The sequence below is a fragment of the Poecilia reticulata genome, linkage group LG15 (assembly GCF_000633615.1).
Source record: "Poecilia reticulata strain Guanapo linkage group LG15, Guppy_female_1.0+MT, whole genome shotgun sequence".
Classification (NCBI taxonomy): Eukaryota; Metazoa; Chordata; class Actinopteri; order Cyprinodontiformes; family Poeciliidae; genus Poecilia; species Poecilia reticulata.
Window position 1 is genome coordinate 152220 of NC_024345.1, and position 13671 is coordinate 165890.

Sequence of the window (13671 nt, forward strand, 5' to 3'; positions counted from 1 at the left end):
GGTCATTATATAACTGATGATTTAACTGATGACATGGACATCAACAGACAACGGGGTCTAATGTATGCACAAGCCAACATGCTGTTACGCAAGTTTCGGATGTGTTCAGTTTCAGTTAAAGTGGCTCTCTTTAAGGCATTCTGCACCCCACTGTATACTGCTCACCTTTGGCGACAGTATAAACAAAGTACTCTACAGAAGCTCAAGGTGGCCTACAATGACGGAATGAGGATGCTGCTCAGGATGCCGAGATGGACTAGTGCTAGTCAGATAATTATCGGTGTTGGGGTCTCCACTTTTCATGCTGTGCTGCGATCTCTTATGTACAGGTTCATGGGGAGGCTTTGTGTCTCTACAAACAACATTATCTTGTCACTAACAGATATCTCACAGAGTTCAGTTGGGTGTAAGTCCAAGATGTGGACTCACTGGCGATGTAGCCTTATGGCAACTCAGTGACTTGCTTTTGTGCTTGCTGTATTTAAATTTTTTATTATTGTTTTTCTTTTAGATCTTCACACTATGGACCTATTCTGCGTCTTTAATAAAGTTGATTGATTGAATACTGTTACATTTAATTATAATACTCTATCCTTGGTGAAGTATTTTTCATATTTCCTCTAAAGTGTTTCTATTTTTTTACTGTGCTAATTTTCATAAGCATATTTTCTGTAAACTTTTAATATATTGACAGTTTGTACAATTCTCTGATAGTAGTATATTGGCAATGTACTCTTGAAAAATATGAATATATTGAACACAAAGTAATGTGTTTCACCTGAAAACTGTTGTAATTGATCCTTCTGTGTTCTGGTAGCCTGATACGTTTGCATGAAGCATGTAATGTAATGTACAAAGTGGCAAAGAATAATAAGACATTAAATAACTAAAAAGTGTACTTCGTTAGGAATTGTAATAAACCAAAAGTGTAATTGGAGCATAGAGATCACACTACTAATATATACAAGTATAATGCTCATATTTAAAGTATGAGCATTATACATTCTAACAAAATACATTCTAACTATATTTTAAATGTAATTCAATCACAAAAATAGTTCACTTAAAATATCAAGCATGTTTATATGACATAAAAAGATATATAAAGTATACAAAATATAACTTTAGTTCAAAAAATGCATGTGATGGTACACTTAGTACACTTTAAATTTTGATTTTCTACAATTTAATTACTATTAAAATATACCAAGCATGAAATTAGTTGTTCCAAAATAACATACTTCAAGTTAACTAACTAACTTGAAGTATAATGATGATTATTCTGGCTTCAAGCACGCTAAGATTTAACATGCTTAGTATATTTCTTTTTCACCAGGGTTATACTGCCTGTATGGATAACACAGAAGTAGAAGCACTTCACAATGTGGAAAAAATTTATATGTTGGTTCTTATTGGGTGGAAAGTAATTAGTTAAATTAGCATTTATTGCTGTAATTCGGAGTGAGGAAAATAAAAGCTATTTATAAACAGTTTAAGTCGTAATAGATCTATTGCTAGCAGATCTATTCTGACTCAAAGTGCAGCAGTTCTCCTAGTACTCCATACCAGCGCAAAATATTTTACCTGTACGCAGTACCGGACCATACCGGCTTACTTTCATGTCTGCTTATGTCTAATTAATAAAAAAATCCATACACTTAAAAGATTAGAGGCACCCAAGTGTTCTCTTAGTAGGTGATTGCTATTTTATGAAGTCCTGCAGAAGTCCTGTGTGTATTTTCAATTAGATACTGGATTTTTTATTATCTAAGCCCCTTTACCAGAAACAAGATTGTGGAGAAGAAAAAAAAAAACTTATTTTGTGTCAAAACATCTTGGACGTAGCTCACATCTGTGCAAGACTGTAGTGGTCACATGTCCGTCCTAAATGTTATTGGTCAGTTAACTTTTGTTTATTTGGCGGCTTGATGCTCTTTCTGTACGCTGTTTTGTTTTCCTGACTTTGTTATTTAGTATAATTTAAAAACAAAATAAAAAGAAAGAAAGCAGATTAGATCCACTGTTTTGTGAGCCATGTGCATTATGCGCATGCGACATGAATTTGTGTTGTTTAGGTTTGTGCAACACGCACATGATGAGAGTTGGAGATGTGGTTGTGCTCTTGTGGGTTAGAGGACAGTGTTGTGCGTACCTCCGATAATATCCTGCAGGCGTCCCTGACTAGAAGATTAACCAAATTAAAGTATTCTGGTGTTTAAAGGTTACCTATTATATTTGCTTGAATGGGTTAGGTCTATGAGCTATACATCATGTTCATTACATTTATTTTTAAAACACAAAATCCTTCTTGGATAAGATTTTCATCTCCTTTCAGAATGAGCTGTTTTAGGGTCTCTTGTCAGTTAAAATCCAAATAAGCTGCTGCTGGCCATGCCCCACAAATCATGGTTTACTCAAAAGTCTGCAAACAGATGTGCAATTATACAATTGTGCATCTTTGAGAAGCAGAAGAGCCTCCAGATCAACCAGAAAGAATGCAGCGTGTAGTTTCTGGATGATAAGTCAACAACAAAACACTCATCTTTCCCAGCAGCCATTGTACAGCGTATACAGCAGTAAATCCAGCTGACTAAATGTCCTGAAGTTAAGCTTGGGTCACCAGATGATGGGGCTGTGTCTGGCTGGGGTTGCTGGACAACCCCAGCCCGTGGTTTGTGAATCAACATTTGGGAGGTTTTTGAAACTGCTCATTCTCCAGACACCAAAAAACATTAACTTATTCCCAAAAAACGTCTGTGTGCATATTTTTTAAGCACTTGGAGTGTTTTTAGAAACAGACCCAAATGGAAATACAAAAAGTAATTTTTGCATAATATATATGCACCAATTTTTACATAGTGTTAAAATTGTTCAAAGGGTCCTGCCAAAAGTTCCAAGCATACTTATAATTTAGTTTGTAAAAAGTAAAACATTTTCTTTTTGAATTTTCATCATCCTGAAACTTTACCTTTTTCTGACTGCTCCACAACTTCTCCCATATATGTAGTCTTATTGAAAATAGGCTTGTTGTCATTCTGGTCAATTACATTGACTATAATATCCATAGGTTCCTCTGCACTTGTAGTAGTTCCCACTGTCACAGCATGGGCTTTAAGCTGTAAGAACGATAATTTTAGCATATTAGAATAATATGGTCTTTTTGATTTGATGTTGCAAGAAAATTTATATTTTATCTTTCCTATTTTATAGACAATATTCAGTGTATTTAATCAGAGATGACAGTTTTTATTTGAGTATTTCTTGTAAACTTGAGAATTGTTTCAGAAAATTGTTTCTTGACTTTCTTTAGTCTTTCATCTTTAACAAACAGCGAACAGAAAAGCATCAGACTTAAAGCTACAAGAGAAAACACTGACCGTGTACTTGTCCTTTTTCTCTCTGTCCAGTCCCTGTGTTAAATACAGATGACCAGTGTTTCTGTCCATGATGAAAAGACCAACCGGAGGCTGATCAGCTCCAGGACCAGTGATGCTGTAAAGGATCTTCTTCATTTTATCGTTATCAGAGCGAATCTGGACAACACAGACCAAGGTTATATTGAGACGCGTTTAAGCAAAGCACAAAAAATAGAGGAAGACATCTTAAAGTACAATGTATAATTTAAATAGCAAATAAAATTACACTGAATGTCATTTTTCTAGCATCATACATCATACATACACCAGCATTCATTTTAATTTCTCTTACCTGAACAACAAGCTGGGGAAAAGTTCCTCTGTAATTCTCAGCAACATTCATAGGAGGGATAACCCAGCCTCTCTTTCTCCTCTTCAGTCCTGGATTAGATTTCGGGAAATACAGAATGGGAGCCTGTGGAGCATCCTAAGAAACAAATATGTTTTAATCAGAAAACAACTGAAACTAAATGGCTTCCAGAAAAACAAATGAATCCTGACTTCAAATTTAACAATAAAATTGCCGTCTGACATGAAACTCTTAATATAAATTTTCTCTGGGCCAAAAGTTCAAATGAATCGCTCATAAAAAGAAATGTGGGACATGAAGATGGTACAAAAAAAATAAGTATGGAAGCAGATTATGTTAAATACAGCCACAAAGTGGCAGTGTTTCACAGAAAAACATCTCTACATTAAAAGCATTTGTTTAACACAACACACAACCCTCACACTACCAGTACTACAAGTACAGAGCCCATAAAAAGTATTCACTTCCTTGGATGTTTTATATTTAGGTCTGACCAGCCATGCACTGTTGTGGCCTTTTATAATCTCTGTTTTTCATTATGCTTCAGTCAAATAAATTGGCTTTTGGAGGCCGAAACATATCTGAAAACTTACCAGATTTGGTGGACGCATTAGGCCTACATAAAATGTATGCATTTTAACATTGTCACAAAAATCATAACAGAAACAGCTCAACTGCATCACTCTGTAACTTTCAAAACACTGTGCACATTAACCTTTATTGTGGAGGCATACAATCTGGTCCTCTTCTAGAACTCCCCAAGACCTACAGAAAAGTCTCTTGCAGGCATTACTCAACACAAAACAGAAAGTCGACAATTTTGGATTGAAGTTCCGATTTTTACTGCATTACCACCATGTTACATGTTATTAGAGCCTCTACATTTGAGCAAACTCGTCCTAGGAATTTCCATCTATCGGTTTCCAACTTTACCAGCTTGTTCATAATGCATAGCTAAATAAAAGTTAAGGTACTAACAAAGTCTCTTGAAGCCATGGTCCAAACCCAACAGAAAGTCGGCCATTTTGGATCAAAGCCACCATTTAGTCTTTTTTAGACATGTATCTGAGCAAACTCCTTCTGACATACTGACTCCAGAATCACTCAGCAGAGTTTTGAGGCATTAAAGATAAAAAATTATTAACATTTTTTTGTACATCAAAGCATGTGGCAAACCCTCAAAATCTGACCGTTCTGACCATGAAAAATAAGGTGAAATAACTTCCACTTACAAGGTCACAGCTACATCAGACTTTCTACATCTCTTTACAGGCCTCCACTCATCACATTCACAGTTGGTAACATCACTTTAGCCCTTTCATAAAGGCCAGTTTTCAGCCAAACTATCAAGACATGCTGCTGGGCTCATACGAAAGATTAGGAATTTGGAAGATCTGCTAAATGCGCCGTCTAGTGGACGGGTGCAGCGAAAGCGCTGATTGTAACAGAGTGGTAGTGCCAAAGCCCTTTTTAAGTACAGCCCAAAGTTCTCTATTTGACTGAGGCCTTTGACTGGACCATTCAAGAACATCCACTTTGTTGTCTTCAAACCACTTCTGTGTAACTTTAGCTGGATGCTCCAGGTCATTGTCTTGCTGGAAAGATAAATGCTCTCCAAAGTTGTAGTTCTCTAGCAGATGGAAGCAAATTGTCCTCCAGGATTTCTCTGCATTATATTTAAAGGGGAGGTTTTCCTCTCCACTGTCACTACATGCATGCTCTTACGAGGAGTTACTGTAAAGTCAACGACAGAATGCAGCTGATTGTCTGCGGCCACTACATGTCCGTCCACATAGTGACAGCAGCAAATCATAAACATTTGTAACGTTTACCCAGAGATGGATGATAGCACTATCCCAAACAGCAAAACATAGAGGAATATTGAACACAAACATTTATTACTTTAAAAAGGCCACATCAAAATACACACTCATAAACAGAGGCTCATGGCCATAACAAATCATTTAATAAATGTGTTCTGTTCAATAAACAGAAAAACGAGCAAATCTGTTGGAAGAAACAGAATAAAAAATCTGCTGCCTATGTGGGTACAAATTAAAACTAATATTAGGGCTGTAATGATTCCTCGAATGATTTGAGTACCTTGATTATTAAAATTCCTCAAGGAAAATGTATCTGCCTCGAAGCTTAAAATTATGTTTTATTATTCAGTGCACCGTGTTCCTCCCAGATCATTATTTGTGACATGACTTCCACCTATGAGTTGCTGTGAAGAGCTAGCATCATGAGGTTGAATTTTCTAGCATTTAATCAGGTTTTGGGGGACAAATAAGCATTGTTAAATTGTGTGGCGCGATGCCTGGAGTACAACAGCTTTTCTGCTGTCGTCACCGTTTCGGAGCAAAAACGAGAGACAGAAACATCCGATTACTCGATTAATCACAAAAATAATCTATAGAGTACTTAATTACTAAAATATTCTTTTACAACAGCTCTAACTAATATCACTTTAAAGTGCATATTCATCCATTTTCTGCCATGATTCTCAGGGCCAGCCCAAGGCAAAGCAAATTCAAAGTGAAAGTGATTTTTTTAGTAATGATTTCTATGTGCTTATATTAACAAAAACGCACAATTATAAAGTTGGGATTTGTTTTTGTACAATCATATATATTTGATGATGTATGTAGAATTCATTCTTATATGGACAAAAAGAAAAATAAAAATAATAATTGCTCTTGGGCAATCCTGGTGGCCGCAGTAGGTCACGATTTACCAATTTGGGTGCAACGTGTGCCCAAACCTTCAAAGCTCCGGTGGAAGATAAGTTAGCAAAGAGGAAGAATTTAAAAAAAAGCCAAGATAAAGGTTTGTTTTCATGCATATTAATGTAATATTTATCAGAAAGATTTGTGGAGCTGCTAATACAAACAGCTAGATAGCAACATGAACGGTCCAGTTCAACAGCCAAACATTTATCTAGCATCTTGTATTTGTATGAAAATGAGCTTTAACTTTAAATAAACTGATTCTCATGGTTGGTTCTAAAGATTTCAGAGTTTTTTGGCTTCAAAACGGCATGTTTGATAACGTTTGATAATAATAATTAAAGCTTATAAATGTTTGACAGTGTCTAGCAAAATTTATTTTCATCAGGCTACATGGCAACTGCATTAATGTATCAATGAGCTACTCTAAGCTGTGGTTGGCGATATATTAATTTGCTGCTGAGCATGATTATTTATGTGGCTAAAACAAACATTATTTTTACACCATCTTCTAAGTTAGGTGAAACTCCTATTAAAATGTATTTTCACCTACCGGTAAATTATTTTTTAGGTGAAAATGAAGCATGACGACAATTGATATGTTCAGACTTTAGTTGAGATAAGATGATGGATGAAGAATCACTAGGTTATGTTCAAGCTTTGAACTATGAACATGAATTGTTTCATTTTAACCTGAGGGAACTGAACTATGTAAGGACTCTCTAAACCTACCTGTGTGTTATTGGTGGAACTCATTTCAGTTTGACTGAGTGGCTCGTTGTTCCTGTGGTGAATCCGTTGGTACAAAACCATGACAGGAAGAGTCAGCTTCTGACCTTGTGCATTCAAGGAGTGGATGGAGAAGCGCTGGTGGCTCTCATGAAGAATGACCCGTCTCTTTACCTGGATTAGGTCAAGAACCACAGTCATCAGCTCAGTGTCCTGTTAGCACAAATTTTTTACCAGTCTGGGTTCCCAAACTAACTGTACAGAAACAATTCAAAAATATTTCAAAATGAAACACTGTTTTTACACCTTACATTAGCCCCTCAGTGTTACAGGAACCAGGGCACGCTGTCGTTCTACTTAGGGCAAAACGACAGCTGATTAGACCAACTAAAGTCTCTTGGGATTCTTGGGATGGAGTGATGGAACTACAGATAGGATCAAAATTATTCCAGTTAAAATCATCCAGTTATTTTAAGGCTTCTAGATGATTATATATTGTCTGGGTTCTGCCTCTTTTCTCACCATTAACATCCCATCTGTCCGGACCAGAAAACGGCTGTCATCAGAGCTGAACAGGAATCTTGTGCGGCCTGTACAGTCAGTGAAGCCAACTGGAAATCAAGAAAATAACAAAATGTTAAACATGTACATTGGAAACTGGGAACTGAAAATTATGTCTGTTAGAAAATTACATCAGGATTAAAATAAAAAATAAATGATAAAAAACATAATTGTATTAATTGATAAAGGGATTAACACATTGATGTTAAGTTAAAGTTAATAAATTCACTAAATTCATGCACCAATATTCCCATGATATGAATGGGAAAAGTCAAAATCGCAGACAGGTATGTAGAAATCTGATGGTGGTTGTAACAGAAAGTTAAATAAAGCAATGAAAAGAAAATACTCAGATGAGAAACAGGTAAAGCAGAACACAGGTGTGACTGTGAAAGAGAATCCGACAAGGAAGTAGAACAGTATATAGGTCCTAAAAAAATTAGCATATTGTGATAAAGTTCATTATTTTCCATAATGTAATGATAAAAATTAAACTGTCATATTTTTGATTCATTGCACACCTACTGAAATATTTCAAGTCTTTTATTGTTTTAATATTGATGATTTTGGCATACAGCTCATGAAAACCCAAAATTCATGTCTCAAAAAATTAGCATATTATGAAAAGGTTCTCTGAATGAGCAGTTAACCTCATCAACTGAATCAACAAAGTAACTCTAAACACCTGCAAAAGATTCCTGAGGCTTTTAAAAACTCCCAGCCTGGTTCATTTCTCAACACAGCAATCATGGGTAAGACTGCTGACCTGACTGCTGTCCAGAAGGCCATCATTGACACCCTCAAGCAAGAGGGTAAGACACAGAAAGAAATTTCTGAACGAATAGGCTGTTCGCAGAGTGCAGTATCAAGGCACCTCAGTGGAAAGTCTGTGGGAAGGAAAAAGTGTGGCAGAAAACGCTGCATAACGAGAAGAGGTGACCGGACCCTTAGGAAGATTGTGGAGAAGGGCCGATTCCAGACCTTGGGAGACCTACAGAAGCAGTGGACTGAGTCAGGAGTACAAACATCCAGAGCCACCGTGCAGAGGCGTGTGCAGGAAATGGGCTACAGGTGCCGCATTCCCCAGGTCAAGCCACCTTGAACCAGAAACGGCGGCAGAAGCGCCTGACCTGGGCTACAGAGAAGCAACACTGGACTGGACTGTTGCTCAGTTGTCCAAAGTACTTTTTTCTGATGAAAGCACATTCTGCATATCATTCGGAAATCAAGGTGCCAGAGTCTAGAGGAAGACTGGGGAGAAGGAAATGCCAAAATGCCTGAAGTCCAGTGTCAAGTACCCACAGTCAGTGATGGTCAGGGGAGCCATGTCAACTGATGGTGTTGGTCCACTGTGTTTTATCAAGGGCAGGGTCAATGCAGCAGCTATCAGGAGGTTTTGGAGCACTTCATGCTTCCATCTGCTGAAAAGCTTTATGGAGATGAAGATTTCAGTTTTTAGCACATACTGGCACCTGCTCACAGTGCCAAAACCACTGGTATTACTGACCATGGTATTACTGTGCCCAATTGGCTTGCCAACTCTCCTGACCTGAACCCCATAGAGAATCTGTGGGATATTGTGAAGAGAAAGTTGAGAGACGCAAGACCCAAAACTCTGGATGAGCTTAAGGCTGCCATCGAAGCATCCTGGGCTCCATAACACCTCAGCAGTGCCACAGGCTGATTGCCTCCATGCCACGCTGCATTGAAGGCTACAAAAGGATTCCTGACCAAGTATTGAGTGCATAACTGAACATAATTATTTGAAGGTTGACTTTTTTGGTATTTAAACACATTTCTTTTATTGGTCGGATGAAATATGCTAATTTTTTGAGATAGGGATTTTGGGTTTTCATGAGCTGTATGCCAAAATTATCAGTATTAAAACAATAAAAGACCTGAAATATTTCCGTTGGTGTGCAATGAATCTAAAATATAAGACAGTTTAATTTTTATCATTACATTATGGAAAGTAATGAACTTTATCACAATATGTTAATATTTTTAGAAGGACCTGCACACACACACACACACACAGACACACACACACACACACACACACACACACACACACACACACACACACACACACACACACACACACACACTCTGAGACAAGCTGAGGAGATAAACTACAAAGAGATTCCAGAAGAAATAAACTAAGGGATGAACTAAGACCAAAGTAACACAGGTGAAACTTAAAAGTTCTAACAGACCATAACATTTTACTTGATCTTATTTTAAAAGGAACACATTTTAAAGTGGGAAAAAAATAATAAAAAAATTTAACTGATACTCTCTTTTTAAAACTTGTTGAACTAGTATGACTGAAGTGAAGTATAGACCACAGAAACTCAACATCTGAAATTACAATCATGCACGTAAAAAGGTACTGCAGAGTCTGAGACAACAATGTGCCGGAACAGGAATGATCAAAGTATTTCCAACTAAAGTAGCTCTGAAAGAATGTGAAAAGCAGATAGACAACAACAACTTGTCTGCTTTATCGTTTGAATGCAAAACGATTTCATTAAAAAGATTGCAAAATGCCATCTATCATAAGCGCACTGTAGAGTATAGTAGAGTACATGTCTTTTCATTTTGGAGAAAAAATGTACGCAAACAAATAAATGGTTAAGTGATAATTCAAGAAATAGCTGTCTGGTATTTGTTAGTACAGTTTATATGTACATTCTCAGATGCCTGTTGCTTGGGGCTATGGCAGCTAACATCCTGAACCCTTAAAAGCAAAACCTGAAAAACACGTTTGGCAACATGTTTTACCCTGATGGAGGAAGCGTTGAAGCATGAGTACAAAATAAAATCTGACGTGAGATCTATGGCTTTCCTTATGATTGCTTGCTCATAATAGGGTCTGAGCTAATTCAGATAAAAGCATATAAACTATTTTGAGAATGTGAGTATGAAAGAGTGAGTGAGCAGATGACTTGATGAAATGTTCTCACCTTTGCCCAGTATTGTGCCATGTCTCAGGTGCTTTTTGGTCACATTCAATATCAACAACTTGGACTCAAAACCAGGCACACATGATGACTCTTCTACAGTCGAGGCTGTGGAGACCTCCTTAACTGAAACCTGAACATATTTGGCAGTGAATGAAATAATATTAAAACAAAGAACGTTTGAAATTGTCTTTAGAAAATATTTAAACAGTAAAAGAAGAAAAAATACGCAAAGACAAAAATATGGAAACTGCTGTTTTGGCAGGAAGAAATGTTTTGTATCAAAAGTCAGAACAGTAGCATTCATTAAAACACAAAAGAGAAGTAGTAATAGCAAACTGTTACCTTTAAATGAGTTAGAAGGAAATGCCTCCTTTTTCTTTATGTGAATAAATTATCTCATGTGGAAGAGGAAGTCTTACCTGAAATAAAGTGATCGCAACGCTCCAAATAATGAGCCAATTGATTCCCATTTGTGTGGAAAGTCTTCTGTCAAAACTCTTCACAAATAAAAAGGAAGGAAGAAAAAAAATAAATAAAAATAAATTTGTAGCTCTTATCTGTAAACTTGATATGTAGAGTGTCTCTCTTTGTGTCTTCTGAAGAAGTTTCAGTGTGTGGATGAGCTGCTGTGGGTGGTTTCAGTGTTTATCATATTACAGGTGAACTTGTTCCGGACTCTTTTTATGGTCACGGAAACAGAGCAAACCTTAAGTGGCAGGTACCACAAGGTTTGTAGGTATTTAATGCATGAATAAGGAAACAAGTATTGCACACCTACTCACAGGTAAGTACACACACACACCCACACGTTCACGCCTACCTACACGCACGCACACACACAGAGAGAGAGTCCTGTTTTCATCACTTGTGGTTACTTCACATTGACTTCCATTAATTTCTACAGCCTAACCCTTATCTTATTAATACATCCCATACCTAACCACTAACCCAAAAACAACAATTTCCCTCAGGGGGACCAAGAAAATGTCCCCACAAGGTCCCCATAACCCCACATTGTAGACAGAAATAGGTTCCCATAAGGATATAAAAACCTTGTACACACACACACACTAGAAACCAAAAGAGAGCTGTAGAACACTTATTTGAATATTTTCCAGCCACAGTTTTATTTTCACTTTGCAACTTACTGTCAGGATGATGATTCATATCATCAGCGTATCTAATGCAACAGATGATCTTGAAGCTCTCACATGTGGCAACCTGGCAAAAAGGAAGAGGAGGGACACTTGGTGGCTCAGTTAGTGGTGAGCATGCACCACATGTGCAGGCTGTGGTCCTCAATATGGTTGTACTGGATTATGAGTCCAAGACTCGCAATCAAGTCTTGGACTCGTAATCCAAGACTTTATTACGAGTCTTGGACCATTTGCTGCATGGCTTCCACTTCTCTCTTCGGCCCATTTCTGTTCTGCCTACAGTTCAATAAAAGGCCACTGGAGCCCAAACAAATCTTAAGTAAAATCAAGAAGAGCACCATGACAGTCTAGGAGGTGTGTATGTCCGCCTTCACAAAACAATTGTGCATCACTGCAAATTTCTAACATTTTTCTGGCTTCATATAACATAAAAGTAACAATAGTTAACTTTTAACGGAAGAGCTCCATCGAGTGTTGCCTTTTACAAAGCATCACCAGTAATCTGCTGCCTGTTCACAGCAAAATAAACACCAGCAGGATCGGGGCTTTAAGAAACTATCAGAAGTTTGTATTTCAGGCTTACCATTTTATTAGAGGTGCACCTATTGCAGTTTTCTGGCCATTCGCGCCGATTACCAATCTATTAACAAGCCTCACCGACCAATTCCGGTTTTGGCCGATACCAATTTTGTCGAAAGTGTTGCTCAATTATAGCAAGTTGAGTTGGCAATAGTGGGGTCACTATTGTTAATTGTAAACATGCAGACAAAACTTAGTGGGCCGGTCTGTCTGTCAAACTTCTCACCAGAGAGCCAAAGAGGACAGAGGTTGATTCTTACACATTTGCCAAGCTCGATAAGATCAGTGGACAAGATCGGCTTCATATGTAAAAATCGGCCTATCACCGAACTCCAAAAATTAAGGAAATTGGCACTGATAAATCGGCCCCCCTACTTTTTATGCTAAAAAATATATATATACAGTATATATTTTTACCTTGAGATATTCCTTTTAGGTAAAAGAAAAAAAAAATCAAACCATCTTTGCTATTAACAACATTGTAGATAAAAACAACAACAAAAAAACGGTATTTGCGTCAAAACATTTTGTAAGTAGCACACATCTGTGTGAGTTTGCGGGGGTATGTCCGTCCTAAACCTAAATGTTGTTGGTCAGTTTACTTTATTTGGCAGCTTGTCGCTCTGTCATGTCGGGTGTAATTCGATTAACCCACATGCAAGAACACAGATAGTTTAACAGGTTTGAGCAGGAGGGAAACTGGTTCGAGCGGCGGGCAGCAGCACCAACAGCACACTAAGGAAACCAACATGGGAGATGAGTTTTAGGTTGTAGGAAATTAGCGTTGTTCTCAGAGAGGAAAGGAGGAATTTACATGTGTAGTAGTATATGTGACACCTTTGGAGGGAGCCAGACGTTCTGGGTTTCCTTTTCTTTGGTTACGCAGGCGTTTGCCAGGAAACGTTGAGACTTGACGGAAGCAAGGAGCAGCAGCTTGATTTGAGCTGGTGTGGCGACGTTGGAGGATGGACAGGTCGGCCAGGGCTTGGAGAGCGGCTGAGCGGACAGTTTGCCAATTTGAGTGAGGTTTGAAGAAGGACTGAACTGTAAAGGTTGCAGTGGAGACTCGGCCATCTAGCGGGTAACTACCGCCAGCGTCACGAGGGGCGAACGGGGAATGGATGTCCAGATCTGGATGCTCGGGTAAGTCCTAAAAGAACAGAGATCAGAGAGTCAGATTACACGGAGATGAAAACAAGGGAGACACAGCAATCAACGAGAGCT

General features: G+C 37.8%; 1 protein-coding gene across 2 annotated transcripts in view; it reads right to left on the minus strand.

Annotated features, from left to right (window-relative positions):
• LOC103476546 (B-cadherin-like) overlaps positions 1-13671 on the minus strand; it is a 31975-nt gene that overhangs the window by 16540 nt on the left and 1764 nt on the right. The window contains exons 2-9 of one of the 2 annotated variants that reach the window (XM_008428988.2): positions 11860-13597; positions 11131-11208; positions 10712-10841; positions 7707-7795; positions 7188-7358; positions 3709-3843; positions 3378-3533; positions 2969-3116 (exon numbers count right to left, since the gene is read on the minus strand). In XM_008428988.2, coding sequence (XP_008427210.1) covers positions 2969-3116; positions 3378-3533; positions 3709-3843; positions 7188-7358; positions 7707-7795; positions 10712-10841; positions 11131-11181 — 880 coding nt within the window. In that variant the 5' untranslated portion in view covers positions 11182-11208; positions 11860-13597. Of the gene's footprint in view, positions 1-2968; positions 3117-3377; positions 3534-3708; positions 3844-7187; positions 7359-7706; positions 7796-10711; positions 11103-11130; positions 11209-11859; positions 13598-13671 lie in introns of those variants that run through there. The other variant, XM_017309190.1, reaches the window with a different exon arrangement.